General features: G+C 39.0%; 3 protein-coding genes across 4 annotated transcripts; 2 read left to right on the forward strand and 1 right to left on the reverse strand.

Moving 5' to 3' along the window:
- The first annotated feature begins 2,084 nt into the window (after positions 1–2,084).
- LOC121881529 (non-compact myelin associated protein) lies at positions 2,085–16,553 on the forward strand. The gene is made up of 4 exons (XM_042389368.1): positions 2,085–2,364; positions 12,089–12,195; positions 12,923–13,007; positions 14,585–16,553. The coding sequence occupies exons 2-4, from the start codon at positions 12,102–12,104 to the stop codon at positions 14,856–14,858; spliced, it is 453 nt and encodes a 150-aa protein (XP_042245302.1). The 5' UTR covers positions 2,085–2,364; positions 12,089–12,101; the 3' UTR covers positions 14,859–16,553.
- A 477-nt stretch (positions 16,554–17,030) lies between these two features.
- tmem234 (transmembrane protein 234) lies at positions 17,031–20,044 on the forward strand. 2 transcript variants are annotated; one of them, XM_042389369.1, is made up of 5 exons: positions 17,031–17,233; positions 17,653–17,804; positions 17,925–17,991; positions 18,637–18,729; positions 19,022–20,044. In XM_042389369.1, exons 1-5 carry the CDS (start codon positions 17,221–17,223, stop codon positions 19,123–19,125), a joined length of 429 nt encoding a protein of 142 aa, XP_042245303.1. In that variant the 5' UTR covers positions 17,031–17,220; the 3' UTR covers positions 19,126–20,044. The 2 variants fall into 2 exon arrangements, with proteins under 2 accessions (XP_042245303.1, XP_042245304.1); XM_042389370.1 differs by lacking the exon at positions 17,031–17,233 and adding an exon at positions 17,255–17,566.
- Positions 20,045–20,129: 85 nt separating this feature from the next.
- On the reverse strand, positions 20,130–25,504 carry dcdc2b (doublecortin domain containing 2B). The gene is made up of 14 exons (XM_042389367.1): positions 25,415–25,504; positions 24,890–25,184; positions 24,706–24,757; positions 23,120–23,190; positions 22,902–23,033; positions 22,667–22,801; positions 22,501–22,540; positions 22,249–22,314; positions 21,968–22,139; positions 21,753–21,862; positions 21,541–21,609; positions 20,811–20,915; positions 20,603–20,701; positions 20,130–20,512 (listed from the first exon to the last, which is right to left on the reverse strand). The coding sequence occupies exons 2-14, from the start codon at positions 25,171–25,173 to the stop codon at positions 20,405–20,407; spliced, it is 1,443 nt and encodes a 480-aa protein (XP_042245301.1). The 5' UTR covers positions 25,174–25,184; positions 25,415–25,504; the 3' UTR covers positions 20,130–20,404.
- Positions 25,505–26,030: the final 526 nt, after the last annotated feature.

The following is a 26,030-nucleotide window of genomic DNA, read 5'->3' on the forward strand; positions in this document are numbered from 1 at the left end:
TTATACTGTCAGGAAATGTCCAAATACACCTGTTTAGATCATATAATCAGGTTGTAATTGAGAGAAATGTGATTCTTGGCAAGGTATGTGTATTGTGTATCTAAGAAATTATGACAAGATAAGAATATTAATTTATGGTAGTCATGCTAGATATTTTTGGTTTTAAGTGAAATGTCTCGCCAACTAGCTAGTCTGTAGGTTTTAGTAAAATGTCTCACCTCTGTCTTTTCATCTAGCACCATCATCATCAAAAATATTTTTTTTTAACCTAATACCTGCTACAACATTCCCACCATGCCCAACTTGTGTTTAGTTCAAATTAGCAAATGTTAGCATGCTAAGATGTTAAACTGAACGTGGGAAACATTATACCTAATTATGTTAAAGTGGCTATAATTGATATTTTTTATATTAACAGAGGTGTTGCTCTGAGTGATGAACCTACAGAGAATTATCACACGGAACTCTGCAGTTCCTCTTGACTTTACAGAGCTTTACAGCAAGTTTCAACGCATTGTTTAGCTGTCCACTGCAACTTTACTGTTTTGGTTCAGTCTCACTGCTCTCATAGTGTTGTTTTCAGAGAAAAAAACTCTACTAACAGACACAGTTAGTTACTAGCTGGTGAACATAACAGGGCATTTGCCTCAGGAGTTGATATTGGAATTACATTCAGCAGGTGGTAAGGAAGATGACTCCAAATGAATGATAATGTTGCTCCGTAACTGCTGGATGTGTAAAGAAACAACTGTTTGCTGAGAGTTCAACATATCAACTTATAAAGGTGATGATGTCTGTCAGTGTTGTGTTTCACAACTTGTTTCTGCTGCCCCCAAGTGGCCAAAAAAATCAGTTAATGCAGCTTTAACATTATTATTGTGAGTATTTAGTATAAAGGACCATGTTACTAGCTAAGTACAGCTACACACGCACAGAGTGTTTACACCATCTGTACTGATCTGAAACCAACACAATGACGGGATGCCATTTCGAAAGATGTTTTTCCTCTCAGTGAAATCTGACCTCCAGCTTTTATCCGTGTTCTTATGTAATGGTCTTCCACAGCTGAACATAGGGACATGTGGACACTAGCGCTGTGCACGTAAGCAGGCCATAAACAGCGCTCTCAGCCCATTGGGTGAAGCAGAACAATGTGTGTCTGCCCAAATGAAGTTTAGTTACACTTTCTCACAAAAGCACAACACTGACTGGCTTCATAGTTGTGGGCACCACCTAGCCCCTGAGGGTAACATGAGGCTCGATCCTGACGACTTGTTGGCACTGTTTGGGGAAAGAATATTGATGCGGATGTGTTACCGGAGCTTGCATGCTACAATACGACCAGGACAAATAGAACAATTAAGAATATGACTTGCAAACTGATGCCTGTAAAAACATGTTTCCTATTCAGTAGACGACTTTCACACAAATGTTTCCAAATGTTTAAATGTTGCCAAATGTTCAAATACCTCCTCCAGGTGATGGAAGTCACAAACACAAAAGAAAAGAAAGGTTATTACACACTGTATTTTGTTTCTGCAAACACTCCCAGTACCCTTTGGACAAGTTTTGTAATTCACATAGTTAATTTTCAACTACATACATAAGATGTGTTCATGCAATGTTGAATGGATTTGCGATAACATTGAAACCACATTCTATGTCTACACACTCTCACACAACAGGCACACAATAGATTTTTTTTTTCATTGAACACGATACAACTAGATGCACACTGGTGTTATTTTAAAATCGTGACTTATTTTAATCTTTTCTGACAATACGCACTGAGCCAAACTCTATGTAGTTCATACGAGACATCCCACAGATGCAGCCGGTGTGATTTTGATAGGTAGTCATGATGGAAGCAGAGCAGAGCAGGCAAACTATGGAGAGGAGCCTCGCTTTTTGATCTGTGGCCGCGTCACGCCTAGGGGCCAAGCGGAAGGACCTGAAAAACCAGCTGCCTGAGATTATTACTCTCAGAGAGGAGCACCAAGTGAGCAAGCGTGGAGCCTCCTCCTCCTCCTCCACACTCTCCTCCTCCTCCTCTTGACATAAACACTCTGGTTCCCACACACAGACGCATCTCTGCGCGTTTTGTGTTCTTTGTTTGTGTCTGTCCCGTCTGTTTGCGCCTGTGGGACTGGCACTTTTAGCAGCAGCTGTGACGTATTCGTCTCTTGGAGTAGCACACTCTTCCACTCCCTCCTGCCTCCTTCCCCAGACCTGGTGTGACTGTCACCCCCTCCACCGGTGGACTATGCCCACCTCAGTCAGCTGAGGGAGGGGGCTCTGCTCAGGTTGCTGCTCAGGCTCCCATCTGGAGAAAGCTTGGGCTGAAATCAAAGTGGAGGCGGATAGGTAAGTCCCAAGGCTAATCACTGCTTTTGGCTCCTTTTTCTTGATAGCTTTTGTTTCCATCTAAACTTTGTCTCTTGTTTTTAAGAGCTATGTCTCAGTGAGTTGGTCAGTCTATTCTGTGTGCACTGTGATTGTAATTGTGCTGTGTGTGTGTGTGTGTGTGTGTGTGTGTGTGTGTGTGTGTGTGTGTGTGTGTGTGTGTGCCAGGTATTCCTCATGTTGTAGAGACATAAATCTGTTTACACGGTCATGTTGTGGGGACTTGCCCCCTCCCTTATGAGGACAAAAAGAAAGTCCCTTTAACGTAAATCATTAATTTTGGGGTGAACACTTGGTTTAAAGTTAAGGTTAGTTTAGGGTTATGTTAAGGTTAGGGTAAGGTTAGGGTTAGGTATGTGGTGGTTATAGTTAAGGTTAGGATAAGTCTCCAGGAAATGAATGTAAGTCAATGTTATGTCACCCTGAAGTGATGGAAACACAACTGTGTGTGTGTATGTGTGTGTGTGTGTGTGTGTGTGTGTGTGTGTGTGTGTGTGTGTCGTGAGAACGGGGGTTCTCCCAGACGACATGGCGAGACACAGCAGGTGAGTGTCAGGTGAAAGGGAATAGCTCACATTCCAAAGAGCTCTCAGATTTAGAAAATCTACCGTTGCCGCTGAACCAATAGAATGACACAGATTTGCGTCCGAGTTGGGAAGATTAAATGTCATTTCCAAATACTATCTGGCCATGTATCTCTTATTGATAAGTGACTGTTTGATGGAACGGCTGTACTTATCCTTCCATCAGTTGCCACTACGTTGTAGGAAAATATGACTGCTGTTTGTATGGCACTGCAGCTCTAATTCAGAGCTCACCAGAGACATGTAGTGTATGATGATAATGTATCCACTCATGAGGAAATTGTTGCTTTGTTTGGGCTGATATTAAACAAATATGCTCTAGTTTAAGGCATTTGTAGTTTCTTGACCAAGGGAGTAGTCTTTATAGTTCTAAAAATAGAAAAGTTATTTGTTCGTAGTGTCTTTCCCTCATTAAATCAGGCGACATTCACTCCTGTAAAGGTTAATGACTATGTTTGCATACCAACTACACCTACTGTAACTGGCTTGAGTGAACATTTGAGTTGAGGCTGTTGCTTTGGCTTAGTTCAAAAGTGTGCAAAGGACCAGCTCATACATGTTGTATATTAAGTCAAGTTTTTATAGTTATAATTTAAGTGGGTAAGATGTGAAATATAGAATATTATCTTATGGCTGGCACTAAAGATTATAAGTGCATCGCTATTATATTTCTGTTGTTATCATATTTACTCTGGTGCTATTTGAAAATCTGCTTTATTATTCAGCCTTTGAATATGCTCTTAATTTGCACCTCTTACTTGAAATTACGCAGTATTTCAGGATGCATAAAGTGTAAGGCAATAAGAGGGGGGAACTCCAGAAAAAAGGACACAGTTTTTAGAATTAGTCTTATTATTTGATTATAATGTTCAAGAGAAACCAGAATATTCTGACTGGTCTAATTGAAACTTCAATGTAGATCATTTGAGCAGGTTTCTTTCATGATAACAAATAAATTTAGAGAATAATCAGCTTCCATCAGGACTATAAAACCTTGCATGCATCTCTCTGCTTCAGCATTGTGCCCTCATGCCAAAGGCAGACAATAGTTATCAGTAGCTGACTCACATAGATGCACTTGACAGATTTTTAACTATAGATTTAACTTTATCACTTCTGATCACAGTAAGTGAACCCAGAAAACCTGTAACGGAACGTCAGAGATCGAAACGCTTTAAACATGATAAACAAAGCAAGTGAACACTAGACACTGTTTGTTTTTCAGTATGAAGTCTCAGACAAGAGTAACTTTTTATGTATGTCCAACTATCTCGGCTCAAGTTCAAGTATTCAAGTCTTAAGAATCATAAACTGATTTAATACATAAGGCACAAATAGTAATCAGTTTATTTCAGTCTTTTGTACTAGAGCAGACACTCATGAGTGTGTTCCAAACTCAGCCACAGTGGTGGTTTAGACAATGAATGGCTCAATTAAAGCCTTTTTTTAAAAAGCCAAGACTAGAAAAATGGCTCGTTTGTGCCATCACATCACAGCTCTTTTATTTTTGTTGCCTTTCTATAAATATCAATTTGTCAGGCTTTTCATAACTCTGCAAAAAATACATTGACAGCTAAGAAGATGCTGTGCAAATCTCCCCTCAGTGACAAAGTGGTTTTCTTCTTCTGTCTTAAACCTTTTGAAATCATACTTTTTCTTACCCAGTTTGCTATTTGGATGACAGTTGCCCATCCTGATTTGTAGATATTTCAGGGTCAATGCAGCCATGAAGATGTCACAAACTCTCACACTCCGAGCTGAAACACAATCTTGATATATCGCCTCTTTACGACATATATCTTTTTAAATTTATATGTTTTTAAATCTCTGATGTCATCTCATCATTTACATCAGTTACAGGTCGCTGTACGCCGAGCCAAAGATCTGTCTGTGTTGTTACACATGCCTTGGTGACTTATTGAGGTTCATATAAGTCATAGTTAAATCCCTCTTCGGTGTGACATCTGGAAAACAAATGGTATGGTAAAATTTATATCTGACTGGATGCAGATGACCTCTCTGCTGTGACTTCAGACTGCATGGCTGCTCTTCCAGGGAAAGCTGAAGCAATAACTCCACCTGTGTCTTATTAACCTGGGAACTGCTTCAAATTGACTGCTCAAATATTGACTCCGACCATCATTTGATGAAGATTATACTTTGAATGTGTTTGTGAACGTAGGTGCAGGATATGTGTGTCTGCGTGTGGATGAATATGCGTGGAGGAGAAAAGGTCGTGCCAGTCAACAGCCTCGTCTGGTTTTTCCTCATATAAAAAAAGAGGAAACTAAATTGTTCCTGTTCTGCATTGAGGGAACACTCTCTGAACAGGCAAATAAATTATTTGTTTACTTAGGGTGGAAGAAAGGATATTGAATCTGCAGTTGGAGCTGCAATTTGTGGAACAACAAACAAACTATTATTATAGAAAGGAGAAACTGGCCAATGAGGAAGCAGATACAGATGTCAGAATGAAGTGATCCGATTAGTTTTAGTTCCAAATTCCTTTGTCTTCAAAATACGAATCTAAATTAAAAAAAGATGTATATAAATGGTTTCCCATTACTTTAAACTGAGTGAAATGATTTGTGCTTTGTGCGTCAGCGGACATTTCGAACTGAAATGATAGTGACTAACTGTTTATGAAATCTGATTACTGTGAATCATTCATAACTGCACATGGCTGTCCTGTAGGGAAAACAAATTTTACTTTAAGGTATTTTACAGTTAACCTTGTGAATGAGATAATCTATCATGCTGACATGCTGTCTTGCATGTATCATACACAAAATGAATGATTTCATGCACCAATTGCTTTTCCAAGATGTGGCACTAGGGAGTAAATGTGCTGATTGATAGAAATCCTTGAAACTTAACAGATAAAAAGTGTAAAATATCCCTCAAGTCTGCATATTGACGATTGTGTAACAAACTTGGTCGAGTTTCATGCTAAAGTTGGCTTTTACCAGTATTTTTCTCACATATGCGAGATGTATTTTCTGTCCTCCATCAAGAAACTGGCCGACACACTGGCAGTCACATTTGAATTTGCCTGCCAGATTTCCCTCCTCTCACTGGGACGATAAAAAATGTGACCATATAATTTAAAAAAGGCATTTCAAATCTGCATCTCAGTCCATTGTTGACTAACTAAAGATTGATTTTGCTACTGTATTTGGTTAGTATGTGAGCTTTAGCTATTGACTCTAACGCTATGCTGTTAGGCTGAAGAAATCACAAAGCATCTGCTTCTTTATCATAGATAACCCACACAGCCTGTCTTTCTTTAAAATAATATATGTGATTTGATGCTATGATATAACACTTGACACATGTGACACGTCCAGTTTCTCCATGTTGTATTATCTCAGAGGTTAATGCATCCAAACAAGAGTTTCTTTTGGCTGGTCGTTCGAACTTGAACTTCAGACTGAATGATAAGCGTGAAAATGATTGGCATCCTGAAGCAATTCTGTTTATCAGTTTCATCTTTCACATGGTTTCCGCTGACGTTAATGTGGAGAGATGTGTTTAGCTCTCTGCCTCTGTAGCACCAGATGAATGGATACCCACCTTTTGCATGCTTAAAAGGAACACGTTTTAGCCTAGGTTCATGTGTAATAGTTTTGGCAATGGGCACTACTTACGGCAATTACAGTATGTGGTATTTAGACAGCCCCAAGTGCAAATTGTTTGTGTTCCTGAGAGTCCAATTGAAGTAATGAACTAGCTGTAAGATGGTGATCAGTACAAGGGTTAGTTGCATATTAAAGAGTATGACGTGTGTTGAATGTAGGTGTTCCCTCAGTTGAAGGTTCTCCACATCCTTTCCCACACCAAAGCTACACGTAAAACTAACCTGCAATCAATCTGATGTATTACCCACTTCTGTCGACACACCCTATTCTGTGAAAGTCAACACACCTATCCAATACTGATGAAACACCAGGCATGTGCCAGGTCAGTCAGCAACATTGGAAAATTCCTGTACATACCAATGAGAAGGATATGATTTGCCAACTGGAGTGACTTAGTGAACAAATTCCTTCAATATTTTGATTGGCAATTCTTCTTAGTTACACCTATTTTGTGCTACCACTACAGTTTGATGTTGACAGGCACAGTTTTTTTTATTAATAATCTAGTTTTTCTTACTCCAACCATGACCTCACCTATTCTTGACAAAAGGTGAAATGCGTAATCCGTGTCAGAATCACGTTGCGCCAGCCAAGACACTTTTTGTTGAGAGATAGCAGTGATGCCATCTGTAGAGGCACCGCCATCGCTATAACTACAAGGCCACACAAAAGGAAACCATTCAGTGAATTGTTACACTCAAACTAAAGATCAAATCAGTTGGATTGATCCACTTAAAACCACGTTATCATCCTTTGATGTACAAAGTTGGAAGATAAATCGTCTCAGTTTCCAGACAGCACAATTTGTTGAAGTGAATTTTCTCTATGAAAGTGTCATTTTGATTAACCAAAGTGACACCAAGATGCTTTTTTTATTGTTTTTTTCCTTTTGCAAACCTTCTGCCATGTAGTGAAGAAAACTTTCTCATAGAGACAGGACATTTTTCTTGTAATCACACACAGTATACCTTCTAGTTAGAAGAAGAAAGCATCTCGGCAAAAAATTAACTACACCTCTCTTCATGAGACGTGACCCTGTCAATGTGTCAAGATGATCAAGTTTTAAACTGATTTTCATTGTTTTTGCAGCTGCTAAGAGTATAAAATCCTGTTTAAAATATCTTTAAAATGATTTACAATAAGGAAAACTTCTGAAATGAATTTCTTCTTATTACACCATATTGACAGTCTGACAATAGACAGTAAATAAATTTGTGTAATGAACTTTTTTCCATTTAAAAAAAAGAGTCAAATGTAAGGAGAAAATTTGTGAGTTTTCATCTAATATGTGAATTCAATGTCAAATGACACCAGCTTGAAACAAATCATGGTATGGCAGAGCAAAAATTAGTGAACATAGTGTATCTTATGCACTTAAATGTAATCCCATCAGTACAAAATCCATCTTAACAATTAAATAAGGTGATATTTATATCTATTTGTTTCTTCTTTTTCAGTCATATGCGTAGATAAGCGTCACTCTTGACGGCATACTGTTGGTCACAGAACTTTGCCAACATCAACAGCATGCTGTATTCTCCACCGTGTTACCAAAGCAATGGTGTTACTAACCTTATGCAGCATATGATCAGTTAGTCACTTATCAGAAGCTGTCACCTTTGCAAACAGCAAACATGATATATGTCATTACTAATCTCTATGGGTAATGGTATGTCAACAATGGGAGAGTTGGTTGTGCAATATTTGCCGTTGAGCAGGAAGCTGGATAAGACGTACAGTACACAGTATCGAATACCAGCTTCGAGTCTCTTTTGTCAGCCTATAGTTGAAATTCTGATCCGGTTTTTCATCACATGTGAGAAAAGTCAAAATCCTTGTTTGTAGAAGGTTTTCTATAAATCATGAGCACAATATAGGAAATGCAGTGCTGCACTCTTTCCAGGATATGCTCCGCTTGTCAATGAAATGTAAACTTTTACCCTCCATTAGTGGTTAAAGATATGTACACTATCCATATTGCTCAGACACAATATCCAGATATCATTCAAAAAGGGGCATAGAAGAGAAATCTAATCTCATAACCTCTGTGAAATTTTATGAATGTAAACTTTGGAAAACTTTGGAGTCTTTTTATAACTAGTTAAGATAAAACCTTAATTAAGAAACAAAGTGCAGTAGTGGCAGCTGCTGTATCTGCGGCAGAAAATAATTAGGTGTGTGTCTGACAGAGAGAAGAGAAAGTGTTTCAGTGTATCTTTCAGCACCCAGGTCTGTTTTCATCTATTATAAGAGGCTCATTGTAGTTGATGCACATACCTGAAATTTATCACGGATATTACATTTAATTGTGAACTCACCCAGTAAGGACCAAACCGAGCTACTCTATAATTTATTTTCTCTTCATACAAGGGGTTTCCTGCTATCTTCAGTTAGGGTGACAGCAGTCTGATGTCTGTCAACAGCCTCTCATTAATTTAATCTGTAGTTTATATAATTATTCATGCTCAGCGGTACCTTCACAGGCAGTGATGCTATGGAATCAAAGGTTTTGCATATTTTCTTGTGAATTTGAATACAATCAATAGTGCCATCAATCTAACCTAGAGAAGAAAGACAGCGAGGGATGGACCAGCACAGGGGTTGCTCTTCCGTGTGCTGCAGTTTTTGAGCTTTTTATAGCTGATGCAAATTTTGTCCCCTTGAAGCACCTGCTCTGATTTTGCTACTGTGCTTTCACTCCCAGCAGACTCAGAGTTAGTCACTGAGGCTGTGAAACAAAGCGAAGTGAGAATTGAGAAGTGACAAAAAGTACAAAAAGCAGAAGTCAGTAAGATTTACAAAACTGCCTACAAAAAGAAAGAGACTTTGTATTAAGGTGACAAGTCAAGTGATATGATTTAAGATCTGATGGCACATTATACTTTTCTAATTAACGATTGCATGCCTGAGTCACAATTGAATGAGACAGTGACCTCATTATTTACTCATTGTTTTACATTGCACTATGTGAAAAGAGGATAAGGAACTCCCATGATGACGCGCGTCCAGTTCCAGAGAGATTGAATTTATAAAACAAAGACCCTGTGAACACTTCTGCAGTAAATCTCCATGTAATCATAATGTATTGTTTTCTTTATGGAACTTTAAAACAAAGCGATGACAAAATGAAGTTTTCTATCTCTGAGCATGCGAAGGCGTATTATCGTGACACTGGGGAAGTATTAGTTACAGGGACAGCCCTGACCTACAGCTGTGTGTGGATTGTTTCCTGAACAGTATCAGGGATCCTCCTAAATGACAGATGATCTCCGCATGACACATAACAATTACAACACAGTAGATTAGATCAATATCAAGATTAAGATTTGCCAATATCAATAAAAAACATATTAAAGCTGCCCTGATGGTCTGCCTGAGGCAAAATAACAGCTGAGAACATACATTGTTGATGATGTGTGATTGCATGAATCGTGAGAGAGAAGACAAATCTTATCAATACATCTATTTATCACAGCAAGTTCAGGGTGATAAAGTTCCATTATAGGCATAAACAAAGCAGAAAAACTGAATTTAAGATACATTTAAAGGAGGATGTTCTTACTAATTTCACCTGCAATTTTTGTCTGGAGACCAAAATATAGCACAGAAGGACTGTTGTGAAATACAGAGAAAATGTTTCTGATGGAGTTACAAGTGACTTTAGAGGAGGAAATCTTTCAAAAGTGAGCTTACCATCAACAAACCCCATAAAAAAGACCAAAACCAAAAACACATTACTGTGTCTCTCAGTACTCTCCACCTTCCCTATCCTGTCTGTAGGATTCAACCTCAATTCAGTCCATTCATTCCCACTGAAGACATGAATCTTTAAAAAACAGTCAAAAATACACAGTTTCATTTTAAAAAGAGGTTAAAATGTTTTCTAAAATAGCTGGGCACTGTAGTTTTTAGCAGACAGTACTCAAACAGGAGTAAATAGTGCATTTGTCGGGGACTATTTTCAGATGTGGAATAATACACTTTTGACATGCTAGTGGGTATTTACAGCAGATGGACAGTGTACGAGACTGATATAAAATAAACTACAGTGCCCATGTTAATCGTAATGAAGAAACACGTCATCCAGTGCAACAGAGAAGCCAAGTCACATGTTCATTATAGTTTTTGAGCAACAATGGAGGTCTATGGCACAGAGGAATAAGCTATATTAGACTTTGGATGCACAAACAATACTTGTTGGTAGGATCAATTCATTGTTGGTTTTGGTCTTTTCATGGGATTTGTTGACAACAAGATTAATATAGAAAATTACCAGACTTTTCTTTTAACCTACACCATCTCCAAGGACACAATTTCTCCCTTTCAACAACCCAAAAACAGTCAAAAACAGTCTTATTGTTTAAATCCTGTTGGACATTTAAAATATGGAACATAATTTCCTCAAACTTCCAACAAACCTTGAAAAATAAGGATTTGATAGGTTGCATATATGTGTACACATATGCGTAGGAAGTGTGGTGAATTATCCGATGTTGAAGAACGGCCATTTAATCTACGCTCTGCAGCTCTGTACTGTAAATGCACTTATTGTAAGTCATTTTGGGGAAAAGGATCTGATCAAGGGTTTAATGAATGTAATGTAACTGTCAAACCTGTTTGAACACTGTTTCCACTCCTGTTATGGTTGGCATCATTCTGTCAAATAGTAACACCTCTGAAACCACAAATGTTTTCATAAAGCTGCAGCAGACATGACAATGATGTTGTGTCATCCTAAAACCAGAGAGCAAACACAAAGCTGTTCAATCACGTCTTTGCAATACATTACAGGTCATAAATGTGTAGGAGAGATGGTTTTTCATTGCACGGCAGTGAGTGATGTTTCTGCTTTGATAAGAAAAAGAAAGTGTTCAGTGTGAGCCATAAAATATCTTAATAACAGCTGTAGTCTGGATTACTGGCACGTCAGTCCTCTGGTTGTGAAGTTTACATTGTTCAGTACTTAATATGTAATGCTCTAGTGAAGATCTTCATTCCTGTGGTTTATATAAAACATGAATTCATTTCCACTTCTATTACTGCTATTCCACCTACTGTTTATACAAGTACTGTATATCACACAGATATTTTAATCATCAAATCTGTTTTCCCATATTTTTTGTCTCCTCAGTTATTTGTTGTATGACTGTGGCAGAAACTGTTTGTTGTTTTTTTGTTATTTATTTATTTATTACTATTTTAAAATATTTCTTTACATAAATGATGTTTTTTTGGTTAATTTTGGTTTCAGAGAGTAAAAGAAAAGACGTTAATTCTGCCGTTGGAGTTTTGTATGCTGTTCAAAATATATATACACAAATGTATCTGTATAGATTCAGTCATTGTCAACATTCATTATTCATACAGTGCTTTGGCAATACTATATTTTGTTATGGTCATGCCAGTAAAGCTATTTGAATTGAATTGAATTGAGTAAAACAATTGCCTTCTTTGTCTGTGCAGGTTATTGCTGAAGATGCAAGCTTCAACTGTCTCACCTGTGAGCAACACTACAACACCTTCAAACACAACCACTGTCACCAAGTCCAAAGAACAAATACTCATCCAGAGTAAGGACATCACAAGTCACCTCTATGTGTGTGTGTGTATGTGTGTTTGTGTGTGTGGTAGGACTTAAGTCACTTTCAGGGACACACACCAGACTTAAGTTGATTGGGGATGTCTTGTGCAATTGGATACAAAAGCCTTGTCCCCAATTGGTAAAACGCAGATTTTTGGGTCAGTGGTTAAGGGTTAGGGTTAGACAAGCAGGGGTTATGGTTAGGGTTAGGGTAAGTCTCCAGAAAATGAATATAAGTCCAAGTAAATACCCCTGTAGTGACTTAAGTAAACCTGTGTGTGTGTGGGAATGTGCATGTGTGAACGTCCACATTGTTTTCATGTCTGTGTTTTGTCAATTAAACACACCCTTGTGAATGAGTTGTTTGTTGTAGACACTATCAGATCTCAGTGCCACCCATGGTGGAGATTCAGAAACAATATTATATGATAAGCCAAACTGCATAAATAACAATCTATTGCATCATGGAGTAGAATCTGGATGGTTTGTGCGGGAGTGGCACCCGTGCATTTAATAGAAAATCTTTGACATGTTCTGTTTGCCTGTGTTGCTAAACTACTAGACGGGAGCTTCTCACTGGAGGATACACAAAATAAGTGGCACCACGTGGAGCAGGGGGAATGTGTAAAATGTAAAATGCAAATTTTAAAAGGGACACAAGACTGAAAACAACCTTTCAACATGTTAATCATTCCCTCTTTCTGTGTCTCTCTCAGGTTCTGGGGCGATGATCGCTGTCATCGTCATAGGTATTATCATCATTCTCGCCATTCTACTGATTATCCTGAAGACATACAACAGGTAAGGCCACATTCCTCTTAGACAGAACAATACCTGCATATTGAATGTCAGGAGTCATGAAAGAAACAATGATGCTATTTTTATCAACTTCAAGACAAGGCAATTTTATCTGGTGTACATTTCATTACAGGTAAACTCAGTGTGCTTTACATTGAAGTGCCTTAAGTGAGAAGTACAAGAAATACAAGAACAAACAACACTGACAACCATCCCACAGACAGGCAGACACACACACACACACACACACACACACACACACACAATCATACGCCTCAAAAACAGACAGACAACAAACAGAAAACAGAAACATTTTCAGTTTACTTTTGAATCTGGACACAGTTCTGACAGATTTCAGGCTATTATATCCAGAGAACAGGACCAAAGTAGCTAAAAGCACCTTCACCAGATCTGGATTGTATTCAAGGTACAGTTAGGAAACCATCACTTGATGGCCTGAGAGGTCTGACTGGATTGTAGTCAGTGAGCAGGTCAGAGATATACTGGGGAGCCAAACCATTAAGTGCTTTAAGGGGGACCAGACATGTGCTGCTGCTCTTCATCTTTTTATTATTGCATCTGTGTAATAATGTAGACTAAGCAAACATTCATCCACATCTTCATATTTTATGTTACTCTTTGACAGTGAATCCCTTTTTTGGCTTGTGATCCTTTAAAGTGACACAGTGTCTACTGGGAACCCCTTGTCACAGGTCACATGTATCTATGAGTTGCAAGCAGTTCAACCAAAGACTGATAATCCTTTCTCAGATTGTTTAATTTGAATACTTTTCAGAGGCATTAGGAGGTAAAATGTTACACAATTTAAAAGAAAAAAACAAATGTTTCTTTTTTATGTTATATGGCCCTTATGACTCAGTCTGCAGTGGTGGAAGAAGTATTTAGATGTTTTACTTCAGTAAAAGTAGCAATATCTCCATGTAAAAATAATCTTCTGCAAGTAAAATTCCTGGATTTAAACGTCTTTATACAGTAAATAAAATTAAATACCTATTATTAGCAAAACACTTAAAGTATTAAAAGTAAAAGTACACTTTAGGCAGCAGAATAACATCTGTCTGTGTGTCATTATATAATGGGATTATCATTATGGATGCATAACTATGTAAGCAGCATATTAATTTAGTAGCTGTCCTGGTGTGAGCTAATTGTAACTATTTTCTAAGCTGTACTCATGACTTCATTTCAGTGGGACATACAGCAAGACAAAAACCTCTGACTTAGTATATTAGCAAAGTGTAGGCCATAATATTAACAGTTTTGACAGAAAATCCCAGTCTTATCTTTTGGATTTTTTTATATTTCACATATGAGTGATGTATCTGATGTTTGTTACCTTTAATTCGGTAATTAAATCATTATCTTTGTCATTTACAAACAAAGTAATACTACAAGTGATGACAAGGCAATATCTATCATAGTTGTACACAAGTGACTTTTCAATTGCTGAATAACATTATTCAGCATTAACATTGAATGCCAAACATGTCCAACACAATACAACATTGTAAGTGACTGATGTGAGAGTTGTCTTAACATCATTGTCTCTTTGTGGTCAGGCGGACACATGTATCCCGAGTCCTGGGAGCCAACGGGGGCTCCAAACCTCGCCCGAAGATGTCACAATCCACAGTTCAGAGCAGCATGCCACTGAGCAACATGGGAGTCAACTCTGTGACGGGCAGCATCACCAACTCAAACCCAGAGAACGGCTTCCAGCCTCCCGGAGTGGAACTGAACAGCATGGAGGGAAACCAAATAGAGCAGTTCAGCACCACCAGTGGATCCACTGTGGTCACCATGCATGACCCTCCATCATTAGGAAACACATAGCAACAAGACTGCGGTTTAGTCTCACAACAGGCATTGACTGATATGTTGTCTTCATCCGTGACCACATGCTGCGCGCTGACTGAATCCTGTGGAAACTCAATCCGTGACGTTAGTGTTGTCACCGTCAATCTCCACCCACTGAGCCACTGCCACTGACGACATGGATAACAAGACAAAAATATACATTATGAACAAAACTGGACCATAAACAGACACAATGGACTGCATGAAGGATGGGACTAAAACTGAAGCTTTCTTGTGAAGAATTGTTTTTGGCTACAGTCAGTGTTCAGAGTATAGATGCCATAAGTTCCTGTACTCCTGCAGATGTTCCATCATGACTATTACAATGAAGAAAATGTGTAGTAAAGACTGTAAAGGCTTGACATTGTTGGTCTTACGTGTGTACATTTCTGTATTAAAGAGGACCATATAGGTTCATGAGTAGAATTAGTATAAACGTTAGAAGAGACAAAGACAGTATGAAGTATGATAGTGGTTACCAGTATGATTTATTTGTTAATATTGCTTTAATCTAGTTTACCTTGCATCATACTATCTTTGTCTTCTGCACATACATCCGCTCAGATTATTTTTTGATTAAAAAATATCTATAAAATGTCTTATTTTTACCCTGTAGAGTTAAGAGACCACAGAGATATTTGGTGAAATATCTTGTTGTCAGCCTAATGCGCTGATCCTTTTTTAGTTTGACACCAAAAGATTTTGCACTTTATTTTCGTTGCTTTCTGTATTTGTATTGTTTGTGGTTCTTTAAATGAAATGAGATTAAAATAAAAATTTAAAGTTTCTAAATGTTCCTGGCCTGATTGTTAGAATTTAGTGTTATTTACACAGAGAAAAAAGCATGGTATGAAAATTGGGAAGGAAATTTGAAATAATGACAAAAAGAAAGAAGAAGAAAAGAAAAGAAGAAAAGTTGTGAGGTGTAGGGGGACACCTAAGCTCAAATGTGTCTATCTGTTCTAACAAATGCTAATTCATAGGACTGCTGTCAAATTAAACCTGGAGTGTCATGTAATTGAAATCACACAACTCCACACATGTGATGCCATAGACTAGGGTGGGGAAATTTTCCAACAGGAAGTACTTGCTGTGAAGTCCAGTCAAAGGTCAGTGACAAAGGATTTAGAGTAATTTAATGACAAGTATATAAATCTGACATAAATGAGGCAATGTTGCCAATTGTCATCAGATTGTGTTCATGATACATTCATGCCTCAAAATATGGTATTTTTCAAATTTCAGTCAATATTTCATTGTCCCACTTCAGAAAATGTGGTCTGAAATATGGGACAGCGTGGTTTTACTAATGTGGGACAGTCATATAAGCTCTGTAATTGGTGAAATATGCATTTAGGCACATTAAATGTGCAATACTAATAGTTATGCAGGGGTCTTAGTCTTGTAATGCTTATTTTTAGTTATTTTAGGCAGATTACAAATTATATTATTACTAATATTCATATATAATACATAATACTATTTGTAACAGCAAATATATTGTAATTAATTAATTGATGAAACATGGGTATGCACTTTGGCCATGAGTATTATTGATCAGCCTCCCAGTGAGTGTCCCAGATTTCAGCCTGAACTGTCCCACATTAGGAAAGCCACATAATCTGGGACAATTTGGAACAAAGAAAACTTTCATATTTATATTTACCATTTCTTCTCTCTTTTCTGATACGATTAGAAAACACCGTGGGGATTTCAGAATGGTATTGGGTGCGGATATAATGTAACTAGCTTAATATCAGAATCAGTTTTATTAGCTAAGTATGCAAGCAAACAAAGAATGAGTGTTGGCGTTTGCTCTCACAAACGCAACATAGAATAATAAAAACAGAACAAAAGTAAGGTGGTAATAATAATAATGATGATGAGATAAACAAAGTAATATTATAATTAAATAAAATGTCGAAATATATTGCTGAAGTGTCAGTTGCAAAAATTGCCCCACTTTACTCTAATCATAGACTGTATATAAAGACTGTCTTTATATACTGTCTCTGACTAATTCACCCTATGTTGTATAATCCTAAATTGCAGGCAGGTTATTGCGCCCCCAGCTGCCACCTTCTGGCTTTACAACGTTGAAATATCTCAAAGCTGCATTCACGACAAGAAACGTTGCAAAACGCTCACGAATGAGATTGTCGACATAAAATCGGTGCCTGTCTGGATTTCCATTTATCACTTTGTAGTCCTTAAATAACTGGAGATATATAGACAAATCCGAAGCCTTTCATAAATCAGTACGTGTATATTTAAGTTCACCGACAGCTGAAGAACAGTCTTGAATGCGACTTTACAGCGAATTGTTTACATTATTACGATGGTGACCGTTGGTGAGTGGCTAACAAGCTAATTTATCCTCTGGAATCGTGTATTTGCTCCAAAAAAGAAAGATTGCATTAGTAGTTTGAGTTTCAATAAATATTTATAAGAATCCACTTTCTCTATAGCATTAATAAAACAAAACTAACCCAGATCTAGCTGTCATCTTAGAGCCCATGCTAAGGAAGTAAGCTAAACATTCACACCGTTCCAGCTAGCACAGGTGCTATCTAAGCTACACCTTGGCTTGACTATCACTAATCAATAGTAGTTGATGGAAGTCGATATGTGACTTTCTGACACCTATTTTATACTGCCAATATGGCCAGGTCTTCCTTGTAAAAGTACGTCAAAAATGTATCTCAAGAGATTTCTGGTTAAATAAATTAATAATAATAAGGTGGTATAAGGTGAGTGTCCTTTGTCGCAGTGGAGCTGTTGAGTCTGCTGCTGGTGGCAGTGCTGTGGGGCTGCACCAACCCTTTCCTGAAGAAAGGCACAGAGGGGATAGAAAATGTGTCACAGACCAGCAGGGTCTCGCAGCTACTGGCTGAGGTCAAGTTTCTTTTCCTCAATCTCAAGGTAAACTCAGAGATCAGGGTTTTGATTTTGGTTTTTTGCCATTGTGCAAGTTTGTAATGATTACTTTATCAAAATAAATTGGTGTAATAACACCTTTTTCCTTTTTATCTTGGTGCCCAGTACCTCATCCCGTTTCTGCTGAACCAGAGTGGCTCTCTGGTCTACTATTACACCCTTTCCACCACAGGTGAGCTGCCTCAAGTTTAACATCATCACTGTCTGACTGCAGCCTCTGTTATAATGAAAAATGTAGGGAAGAATGGGTTCATTTTTGACTCTGGTCAATATACCTTTTTCACAGAAGACATTTTCAAAAGCCCAGGTGAGGCTAATGATATCAATTATGGCTCAGTTTCACCAAGTGTCCCTAAATCATCCTAGTACGCCAGCATGCAGCATGGGCCCTAGAGCCCTAAATATCACCTAAATATCCTGCACCTGTTTATTTATTATATTTAAATGGTATTTTTAAAGAAAAAGAAACCAGGAAGTGTTTTTTAGAATCTCATAGAAACTAATAAACATGCTTATGAATAAGAGATCCAAACTTAAGGACCACACCGTATTTATGCATTCATGTTTTTTAATTTGTCATAGTAGGTAAAGGCATCACAGGTGTTACTAATAACATTAACAATGGCTCTGTTTTGATTAAATGTCCCAGTAAGCCGTCGCAGTCAGCCAGCACATACAATACAAGGACCCTGAAACTGAAGCAGCTAAATGCAACGCATTATTTATGCGTCTTCTACTTTGACATGTCAATCTAATAATTAGAGCATTTGATAAGAAAATATTATACCCAGATCTTCCTCCTTTTCTTCTTATCCAGAGTTATCTCTTGCTGTTCCTGTGGCCAACTCTCTCACCTTCCTTTGCACTCTGCTCACTGGCAAGTTACTGGGCGAAGAGTTTGGAGGCAAACGTAAGTGACTCATGTTATGTCGGTGATATGGATACTACTATATTGGCAAGCTTTTCAGCTCGAGTCCAGTCACACAGCTGCTTACGTTGATTCACACAGGGACACATCTAGGAAACTAAGATGCTCCAACACTTAGGAGCAAACACTAGACTACTGGAACACATTCAGACATGTTTGAACAAGAATTGCTCAATATTACTTCTCTACGCCTCTGTGCTCTGTCTTTTAAGATATGCCTCTTTAAAAACTTTAATTTCCCTTCATATCCTCCCTCACATCTTTCTTTTTTCAGAGGCTCTTGCAGGGATGTTCCTCACCATGGTTGGCATCACTTTGTGTGTGATAAGCTCCATTGAGGACTCTGGGAAGCAGGATATGACTCAGTCCGTGCACTAATGGTGACCTGTCTCGATCAGAAGATCAAGGATATACCTTCCTGTGAGCAGATAACACAGAAGTACAGAGTGGCAAAGCAGAGCTGGCGCCGGACTTGAGGGGGCAATTTGGATTCAGGCAGCAACTACTTAGAGCAACGGTTTCTGGTGGGAGAATTGTGCCTAAATGAACTCAGCGTGAGCTTTAAAAGACCTGCCTAGAAACTCTCACACCAAGTTGAAGGGGAAGTGGGTTCAAGTAGGGTTCACCCCAGAGCGAGACCAGATTTATGGAGTTTGCATAGAAGTCGGTGGTTGTTAACTTCTACTTTTTAGCACTCTGCTGCCCCACCATGTGACTAGCATCTGCATAAACACTATAGAGACCACATACAAATAAGGCTGGCGTTTGAAACGAACCAATTAGGTGTCACCTCCTGGTTTAACAGGGGCATTTTACTGCGACTGCCTTTTGTCAGCTTCGATGTGTGGGAAAGAGCAGGACACAGGAGAGGACATATTTCTATTTAGCTTGAGGGTAAAGTTGTTTTTCATTCACTTATTTTTCTTCTCCTCTTTATTCTTCCCCTGCTGCATCATATACATGATGTATTACTGAGGTAGATGCAACGTAGTTCCTTTTTTTTTTTTTTTACGAAGATTAATAAGGACTTAGTTGCTTTAACAGCCAGTGACCTTGCTGTATGTTCTGTAAATATGTCTGGACAAGTTGTAGAGTAATCAGAAATACATCCCATACATAGTAATATATATTTTTATTATCACAGTATTTAATTGACACAAGACTTTGCATTGTCGTGATCTCTTATTGTGATTTCACATCACAAATGTCTGCAAACCGAGATACATCGGAAATGTCCCAAAATATTGTTTCTTGTGTACATCTTGTATGTGGAATAAATTGCATCATTGAACATCTACACATTATCTGCATCAGAATTATCCTTGCATCAAACACTACCTTAGGTTCATCATTGTCTTTGTTCAGACTGTGTTGATTTAACTGTGTGATCATTTTCAAAGTGAATTGTAATACATAGAAATAGAGCACGTGATATCGTGTGGATCTTCTGTTGTGTTCTTATTTGAGCGTGGTCACATTTTTGACTCTAACAATTGCTAAAAAAAAAAAACAACAACAACATAAATTCAATGTTGTTACTTGGCTCATAACCACAGTTAAAATACAATCAATCTAACATTCATTTAGCCGCATAGGTCACATCAAAACAGTAAGTTATCTGCTGTGCTTGTGGCTGTAGTTCAGCTGTTGGTGGTTATTATGATGTGAGCTCTTTGAAGCTTCTGTGCTCATCAATCACTGCTCCTTCCTGATGATGATGATGGTTCTGTTCTAGTTTTATTGATGGGGAGTCCCGAGGGCTCTCCTGCAAAAATATTAAAAGTGTAAAAGCAGAAATAATCAAGCACACATTTTCTTGGACCTACTTATGGTGCTGCCAAACGAGACAACTTGCCTTTTCTCTTTGAAATTCCTTGTTCCTTCCTCGAATTCCTCGGTGAGAGTTGGACGACAGAGGCCTCGACTTTGATGACGTCTGCTTCAGCTCAGGCTCCTTTTGAGTCAAGTGACACATCGATCACTGATTATGTTTTTCGTGTCCGTGTACTCATTCTAAGCTGTTACACATTGCAAGCAGTTGCTAAGTGAGTGGGTGTGTGTACCGATATTTCAGCAGCAGACTCCTCAGCTCTCGCAGTATTTTCTGTCATATCCTGAGCATCCGTTAACGTCGTCTGTTCCACATCGTCATGTTCAGATGATGACGCCTTTTAAAAGGACAAAAAAAAAAGAAGTTATTTTCTGAACCCATTTAATGCAGAAAAAGTTGACTGAACACTTTTTATAGGATTGGATGATTAAATGCAACCACCCACTCACACTTACTCTACCTGCTTTCCGTTGTGTTTGTGTGGGTGTTCTCGTGCTTTATAATTTGTGCATGTCTCTTGAGAAAAACAGATAGGGTTTTATGTGGGTTTTTTTTTCCACACACTCGTGCTTGTGACAGTGAATAAATAACTGTACTTTGCACACAAATGAAAGAATAACGTGGATATTAGTGTGTCAGACAGGAATTTATACAATAGATTGTTTTTTCTGGACTGGTTGCTGTTTTTGCTTTTCCATTTTCAGACAAAAATATGTCACATAATCTGGCAAGGGCACCATAATCCATAAACATAATCATATAAACATATTTCTTATCCAGACCATTATGGATCCATTTTCCTGAATCGATCATTTTCTAAATTATACCTTCAATGTCTGTCCCTTATGCTTGTACCTGTTAGGGAAGCTGATAGCAAATAAATGTGAAAGATAGCAATTTTTCCCGATTTCTTCATTTACATAATAAGCAATATATTAACATAGAGTTTGTGTTCGGCCTACCTGCTGTGTGCTGTGCAGAAGATCATTTGTGTTGATTTGTTCCTCATCCTCCACTATTTCTGCCACTCTCTTTAGATGGAAAGTGAGAGACAGATTTAGATTCGCCCATGTATTAAGCATATCTTCTAAGTAATGAAAAAATGCCTCCTTCTGTGATATTTTATCATGTATTTATAAGCCTGAAAGGACATTGAGATGACTGTAAAGCTAACCTGGTCGACAGGAAGCTCTGTAGCTGTGTTCTCATCTTCCTGCACCTCCTCGGCTCCTCTGACCTCCTCTCTCCTCTTCCGTGCTCCCCCTTTAAACACGCTGCGCTGGACTGTAATACAAACGTTCATTGTGAATGTGAAAAATGTCAATTTAAAACTCAATATATTAAGTTAGATTCTGAAAAAAACAAAACAGAATGATGGGAGATCTTAACCAGATCCGTTGCTGAGTGGTGGTCTCGGCTGCCCTCGGTTTTTGCGGATCTTGACCGGCCTGGCGAAGAACATGGATGTCTCATCGGCTCCTTCTCTCCGGCTCCTCTGCTGTGTGGCTTGTGGAGCCGCAGCTTCGTCTCCTGTCGACTTCACCCTCCGCCCGTCTGACATCTGACATTCATAGGATACAACTGAATTAAAGTCACTTCATGTATGGTGAATTACATAAAGATAAAACTGCTTTCTGCACTTTTTGTCTCACTGTTTTCGTTTTTTTTACCTCTGGGGACTCGAGGAGAGCTGAGTCACTGTACTGGTCTTCTGGACCGCTTTCTGCTTTCCTGTTCTGAGAGAAAAACAGAAGATGTCCATTACCTGTTTTTGTTTTTTAAGTTAGTTATCTTTTTACAGCTGACATTTTGCAAATGAACTGCAGGCTGCAGAGTAACAATGCTGAGAAAGTATTTTTATGGCATGAAGGCAAGGTGAGTAAATTGCATTATAAACTGAATTTAGCAAATGGATTAGTTACCTGAGCCCTCCTCAACATCCTTCTCTTTCCTGGGTAATACCTACAAAATCAAGAAAACAATCATTAATTCAATCATTATTTTATTTTAGAATGCTGAAAGGTCAGCCCAGATGCACATAAACACACACACACACACACACACATGCAGGACCTTGCATAACAATACCTCTCTGTGGCTTTTGAAACCATCAGCTCCACATATGGAAGTTTCTTGAACCTTTCAGTACCCACGGCAACGTAGCAGTGGCCGGTCTCTAGCTCCCCAGCAGAAGACACAGTCACTCCTTCCAAAGAGCACAACCTGATAAAGCGCAGGGGGTTAGAGCCACATTTACTGGATTTTATCTCTCTTTTTGTATTCATTGAGTATGTGAGAGTGTGTTTCTGTCAGTGTCACTGACCTGCGCACAGCTCCGGTCCGTAAACTGACTTTTTCTGTGACCAGACTCAGGATCTGCTCCAGGTCCTGCTGCATGCTCCGAGGGATGATGAATCGGAATGGCGCACACAGGAAATCTCCATTACGGAAAACGCTGAAACATTACAGGGAGTGATGCTCAGATGCTTTGTATGTACACTTTGGATGATTGTGCGTTTGCATGTACACTGTCCTACTCACTGTATAATGCAAGGTACAGGTATAAACTTCTTCCATCTGGCTGAGACATTTGGCCTCTGGATGATTTTTGCCTGCAGGGGGACATTCAGAAAATAAGATGCATCATGCAGCAGAACATCATAATGTTGTCATTTCCTCACCGATATTGAAAATTCCCTCCTCGGATTTACGTCATCCGTGTTCTACCCATCGGATACATTGCACGTCCATCACAGCGAAATCAGTGATCCAAAACATATAATGACTGAGTGAATATTCTGCTCATGTCAGCTCAAGAGCCGCAGCCATGGAAACCAGCGTCACTCCAAGACTTTTTCGATGGCACATTCACATGACGCGTCTGATCCGAGGGCTCCTGTCAAATTTGCTACCCATGTCGTCCCATATCAATGAAATCTGGAGCCAATATCTGCGTCTGCCTTTGATAAACGTAGCTGGACTAAATCAATCAGCTCAAGCAGACACTGATAATCTTCCCTTATTGTTTTTACTTTGAAGTAGCAGACGTTTAATGCATTTACAGTGTCTCTGAGGGAAAGAAAAGAGGCGTGGGGTGGTGAATGTGGGCATTAGGCCTGCCCAGACATGCACATAGCCCTGATAACACTGTGTGGAAGCCTAACTCTTTGTTTCACCGGCAGGATAAAACACATTCACATGCGGACACACTTCCTGTATTGCTCCACAGCAACCACAACACAGGCATGTAAGACTTTAAAACCAAACACACAGGCTAAAAAAAAAAAAAAGAAAACATTTCTTTCCAAATGGCGGACTTCCAAGGCACACACAATTACTCTCCACTCTTTTATGTTTTTCAGAAAAGTAGCTCTGATGGCTTAAGACAGCAGAAAGCACACTCTGGGTCTGAAAAACCAAGCAGTGTGACCCTTGCCAGCTGGTTGGAATACAAAGCGAGCACTTGTCAATATGAGTGGCTCTATGTGTGTATTTTTGTGTGTGCGGCTTTGAAATTGATTTTGTGTGATCATGCAAAAAGAGGCTCTCTTTGCATAATGCCTCCCTTTCATTTTACAATAAAAAAAAAGGTCAAATTCTAACAACTAAAGAGAAAAGAGCTCAGATTCATTCAGAGGATTTTTCGTGAAATCATAACCTCTGATGCACTCTGGGAATTTTCTGATCTCTGACGATAACCAGCTTTAATTACTGAATCTAATGTCACTTGAGAGCCCTGAAAGGGCGCCCTGCAAGCACTGACTGACTGTTTGATGGACAGCACAATGATTAGCTCATTAATTCCGGTAATTTACATGACAACCAGTGGCATCAATGGGACCGACAGCGCAAAAAGAGTGCTTATTGAAATAATCTAACTAATGCTAACATAACAATGTGTTGTCAAATTTATAGGCAAATCTGATCTCCTCTGTAATGGAAAATCCTGCACTGAACCACACACGGACTCATTTTCATATTTGACTTGGCAGGAGTTCAACTTGATATGAGCACAGTATGGCCTGGTGGTGCATTCCTCCTGGTTAGACTGGGATTAATGAGTGATGGACTGTTACCGCTGGCCTTAAAAGAAGCTGCCCACATGAGAAAATACTGGAACAGCCTACCTGAGTTTCTTCACGGGCAGCGGGCTGCTTTTTCATTCCTGCGTTCAGGTAACTATACATGAGAAGAACACATATGATGAAGAAAAGCCTGCAAGACGCCTGCTGTATCATTCAAACACATCCTGAATTCATTTTAGAGCTAGAAAAGCAATGTATTATAGTAGATAATAGATTTTGTACTCACTCCAGTTTCTTGAACCTCTCAAAGCCAGCAGCAACATACTGGGCTCCTGTCTGAAGGTCTTGAAGCTCTGTGACCCTGTGGCCCTGTTTGGGGGTGTACAGAGTCCTGACGGCAAGTGGAGCACCGATGTTCTGGGTCACGTCATTTAGAAAGGCCTCCATAGTGGCCACTTGTCGCTGGTTGACTATGAACCTCCGTCCGCTGTAGAAGGGGTCTCCATTCCTGTACACCACCACGCTCTTCACCGGAGGCAGAAGAGTTGCGGCTGCAGTGCCGGCAGCCATCTCTGGGCCAGCTGTTACACACACACACACACAAATGTAGAGTGCTTTTGAGCCCAAACACACACACACACACACACATACACCACATAATTCTCTCTCTATACACAAAAACAGACATGTAGTGCTACTAACTAAACCTTGAGTTGCATCTACTGACCACCTTCATACACTCATACTACATTCTTTGAGTCACACTTGTTCAACATGATCTTCCATACAGACACACTAATCAGTCACTCACAACGTCCAGTGGAGGATGAAGCAGGGAAAACCGCAGAATTGAAGGCAAAGGTGAAAAATCAGTCCTTTCTGTTGTTGTGGTCTGTCTGGACTCCCACTCACACACGTTCCGCTCACTCTATCCCCCCCTAACACACACACACACACACACACACTACTCCACTGACGGCAGTGAGTATTTCCTGGTTGCTATGGCAGCATGGCCAGCAATGACTGGCTTTGTGGGCCAAACCATCGGCAGCAACCACAACAAAAGAGACAGACAGAGGAGGGGAGAATGGGTGGGTCGCTGCGTTGCAAGCTGAATCAATAAGATAACAGCTACACCTTGTTGTCTGTATTTTCCTGAAATGTGCCAAAATAACAGTGAATAATAGCAATATAAAGCAAGTTCAAGTACCTGAAGCTCACAGAAGCATTACTGAAAATTCTCAAGTGACCCTTTTTATATATAACATTTTTAAATATATACATATGTTTTTTAGAGTTGGAGAGTGCAGCTTTTACTCTCTTTACTGTTTTTTACCCTCTAAATGCGTCTTCCCATGCGTGCTCTTCAATGACATTAATAGCAAAAGACAACAGCAGCTTAATAGGAGACTGTCATGTGAATATCT

Source organism: Thunnus maccoyii, chromosome 16 (genome assembly GCF_910596095.1).
Source record: "Thunnus maccoyii chromosome 16, fThuMac1.1, whole genome shotgun sequence".
Lineage (NCBI taxonomy): Eukaryota > Metazoa > Chordata > Actinopteri > Scombriformes > Scombridae > Thunnus > Thunnus maccoyii.

What these genes read in the sequence shown, in the direction of transcription:
- LOC121881529 (XM_042389368.1), top strand. Translation starts at nt 12,102, where the DNA reads ATGCAAGCTTCAACTGTCTCACCTGTGAGCAACACTACAACACCTTCA. An exon ending in AGAACAAATACTCATCCAGA is followed by an intron (nt 12,196 to 12,922) that starts GTAAGGACATCA and finishes TGTCTCTCTCAG; the next exon opens with GTTCTGGGGCGATGATCGCT. An exon ending in ATCCTGAAGACATACAACAG is followed by an intron (nt 13,008 to 14,584) that starts GTAAGGCCACAT and finishes CTTTGTGGTCAG; the next exon opens with GCGGACACATGTATCCCGAG.
- tmem234 (XM_042389369.1), top strand. An exon ending in TTCTTTTCCTCAATCTCAAG is followed by an intron (nt 17,805 to 17,924) that starts GTAAACTCAGAG and finishes CTTGGTGCCCAG; the next exon opens with TACCTCATCCCGTTTCTGCT. An exon ending in TTACACCCTTTCCACCACAG is followed by an intron (nt 17,992 to 18,636) that starts GTGAGCTGCCTC and finishes CTTCTTATCCAG; the next exon opens with AGTTATCTCTTGCTGTTCCT.
- dcdc2b (XM_042389367.1), bottom strand. Translation starts at nt 25,173, where the DNA reads ATGGCTGCCGGCACTGCAGCCGCAACTCTTCTGCCTCCGGTGAAGAGC. An exon ending in CTGCCCGTGAAGAAACTCAG is followed by an intron (nt 23,191 to 24,705) that starts GTAGGCTGTTCC and finishes GTCCCCCTGCAG; the next exon opens with GCAAAAATCATCCAGAGGCC. An exon ending in CTCTCCTCGAGTCCCCAGAG is followed by an intron (nt 22,140 to 22,248) that starts GTAAAAAAAACG and finishes TATGAATGTCAG; the next exon opens with ATGTCAGACGGGCGGAGGGT.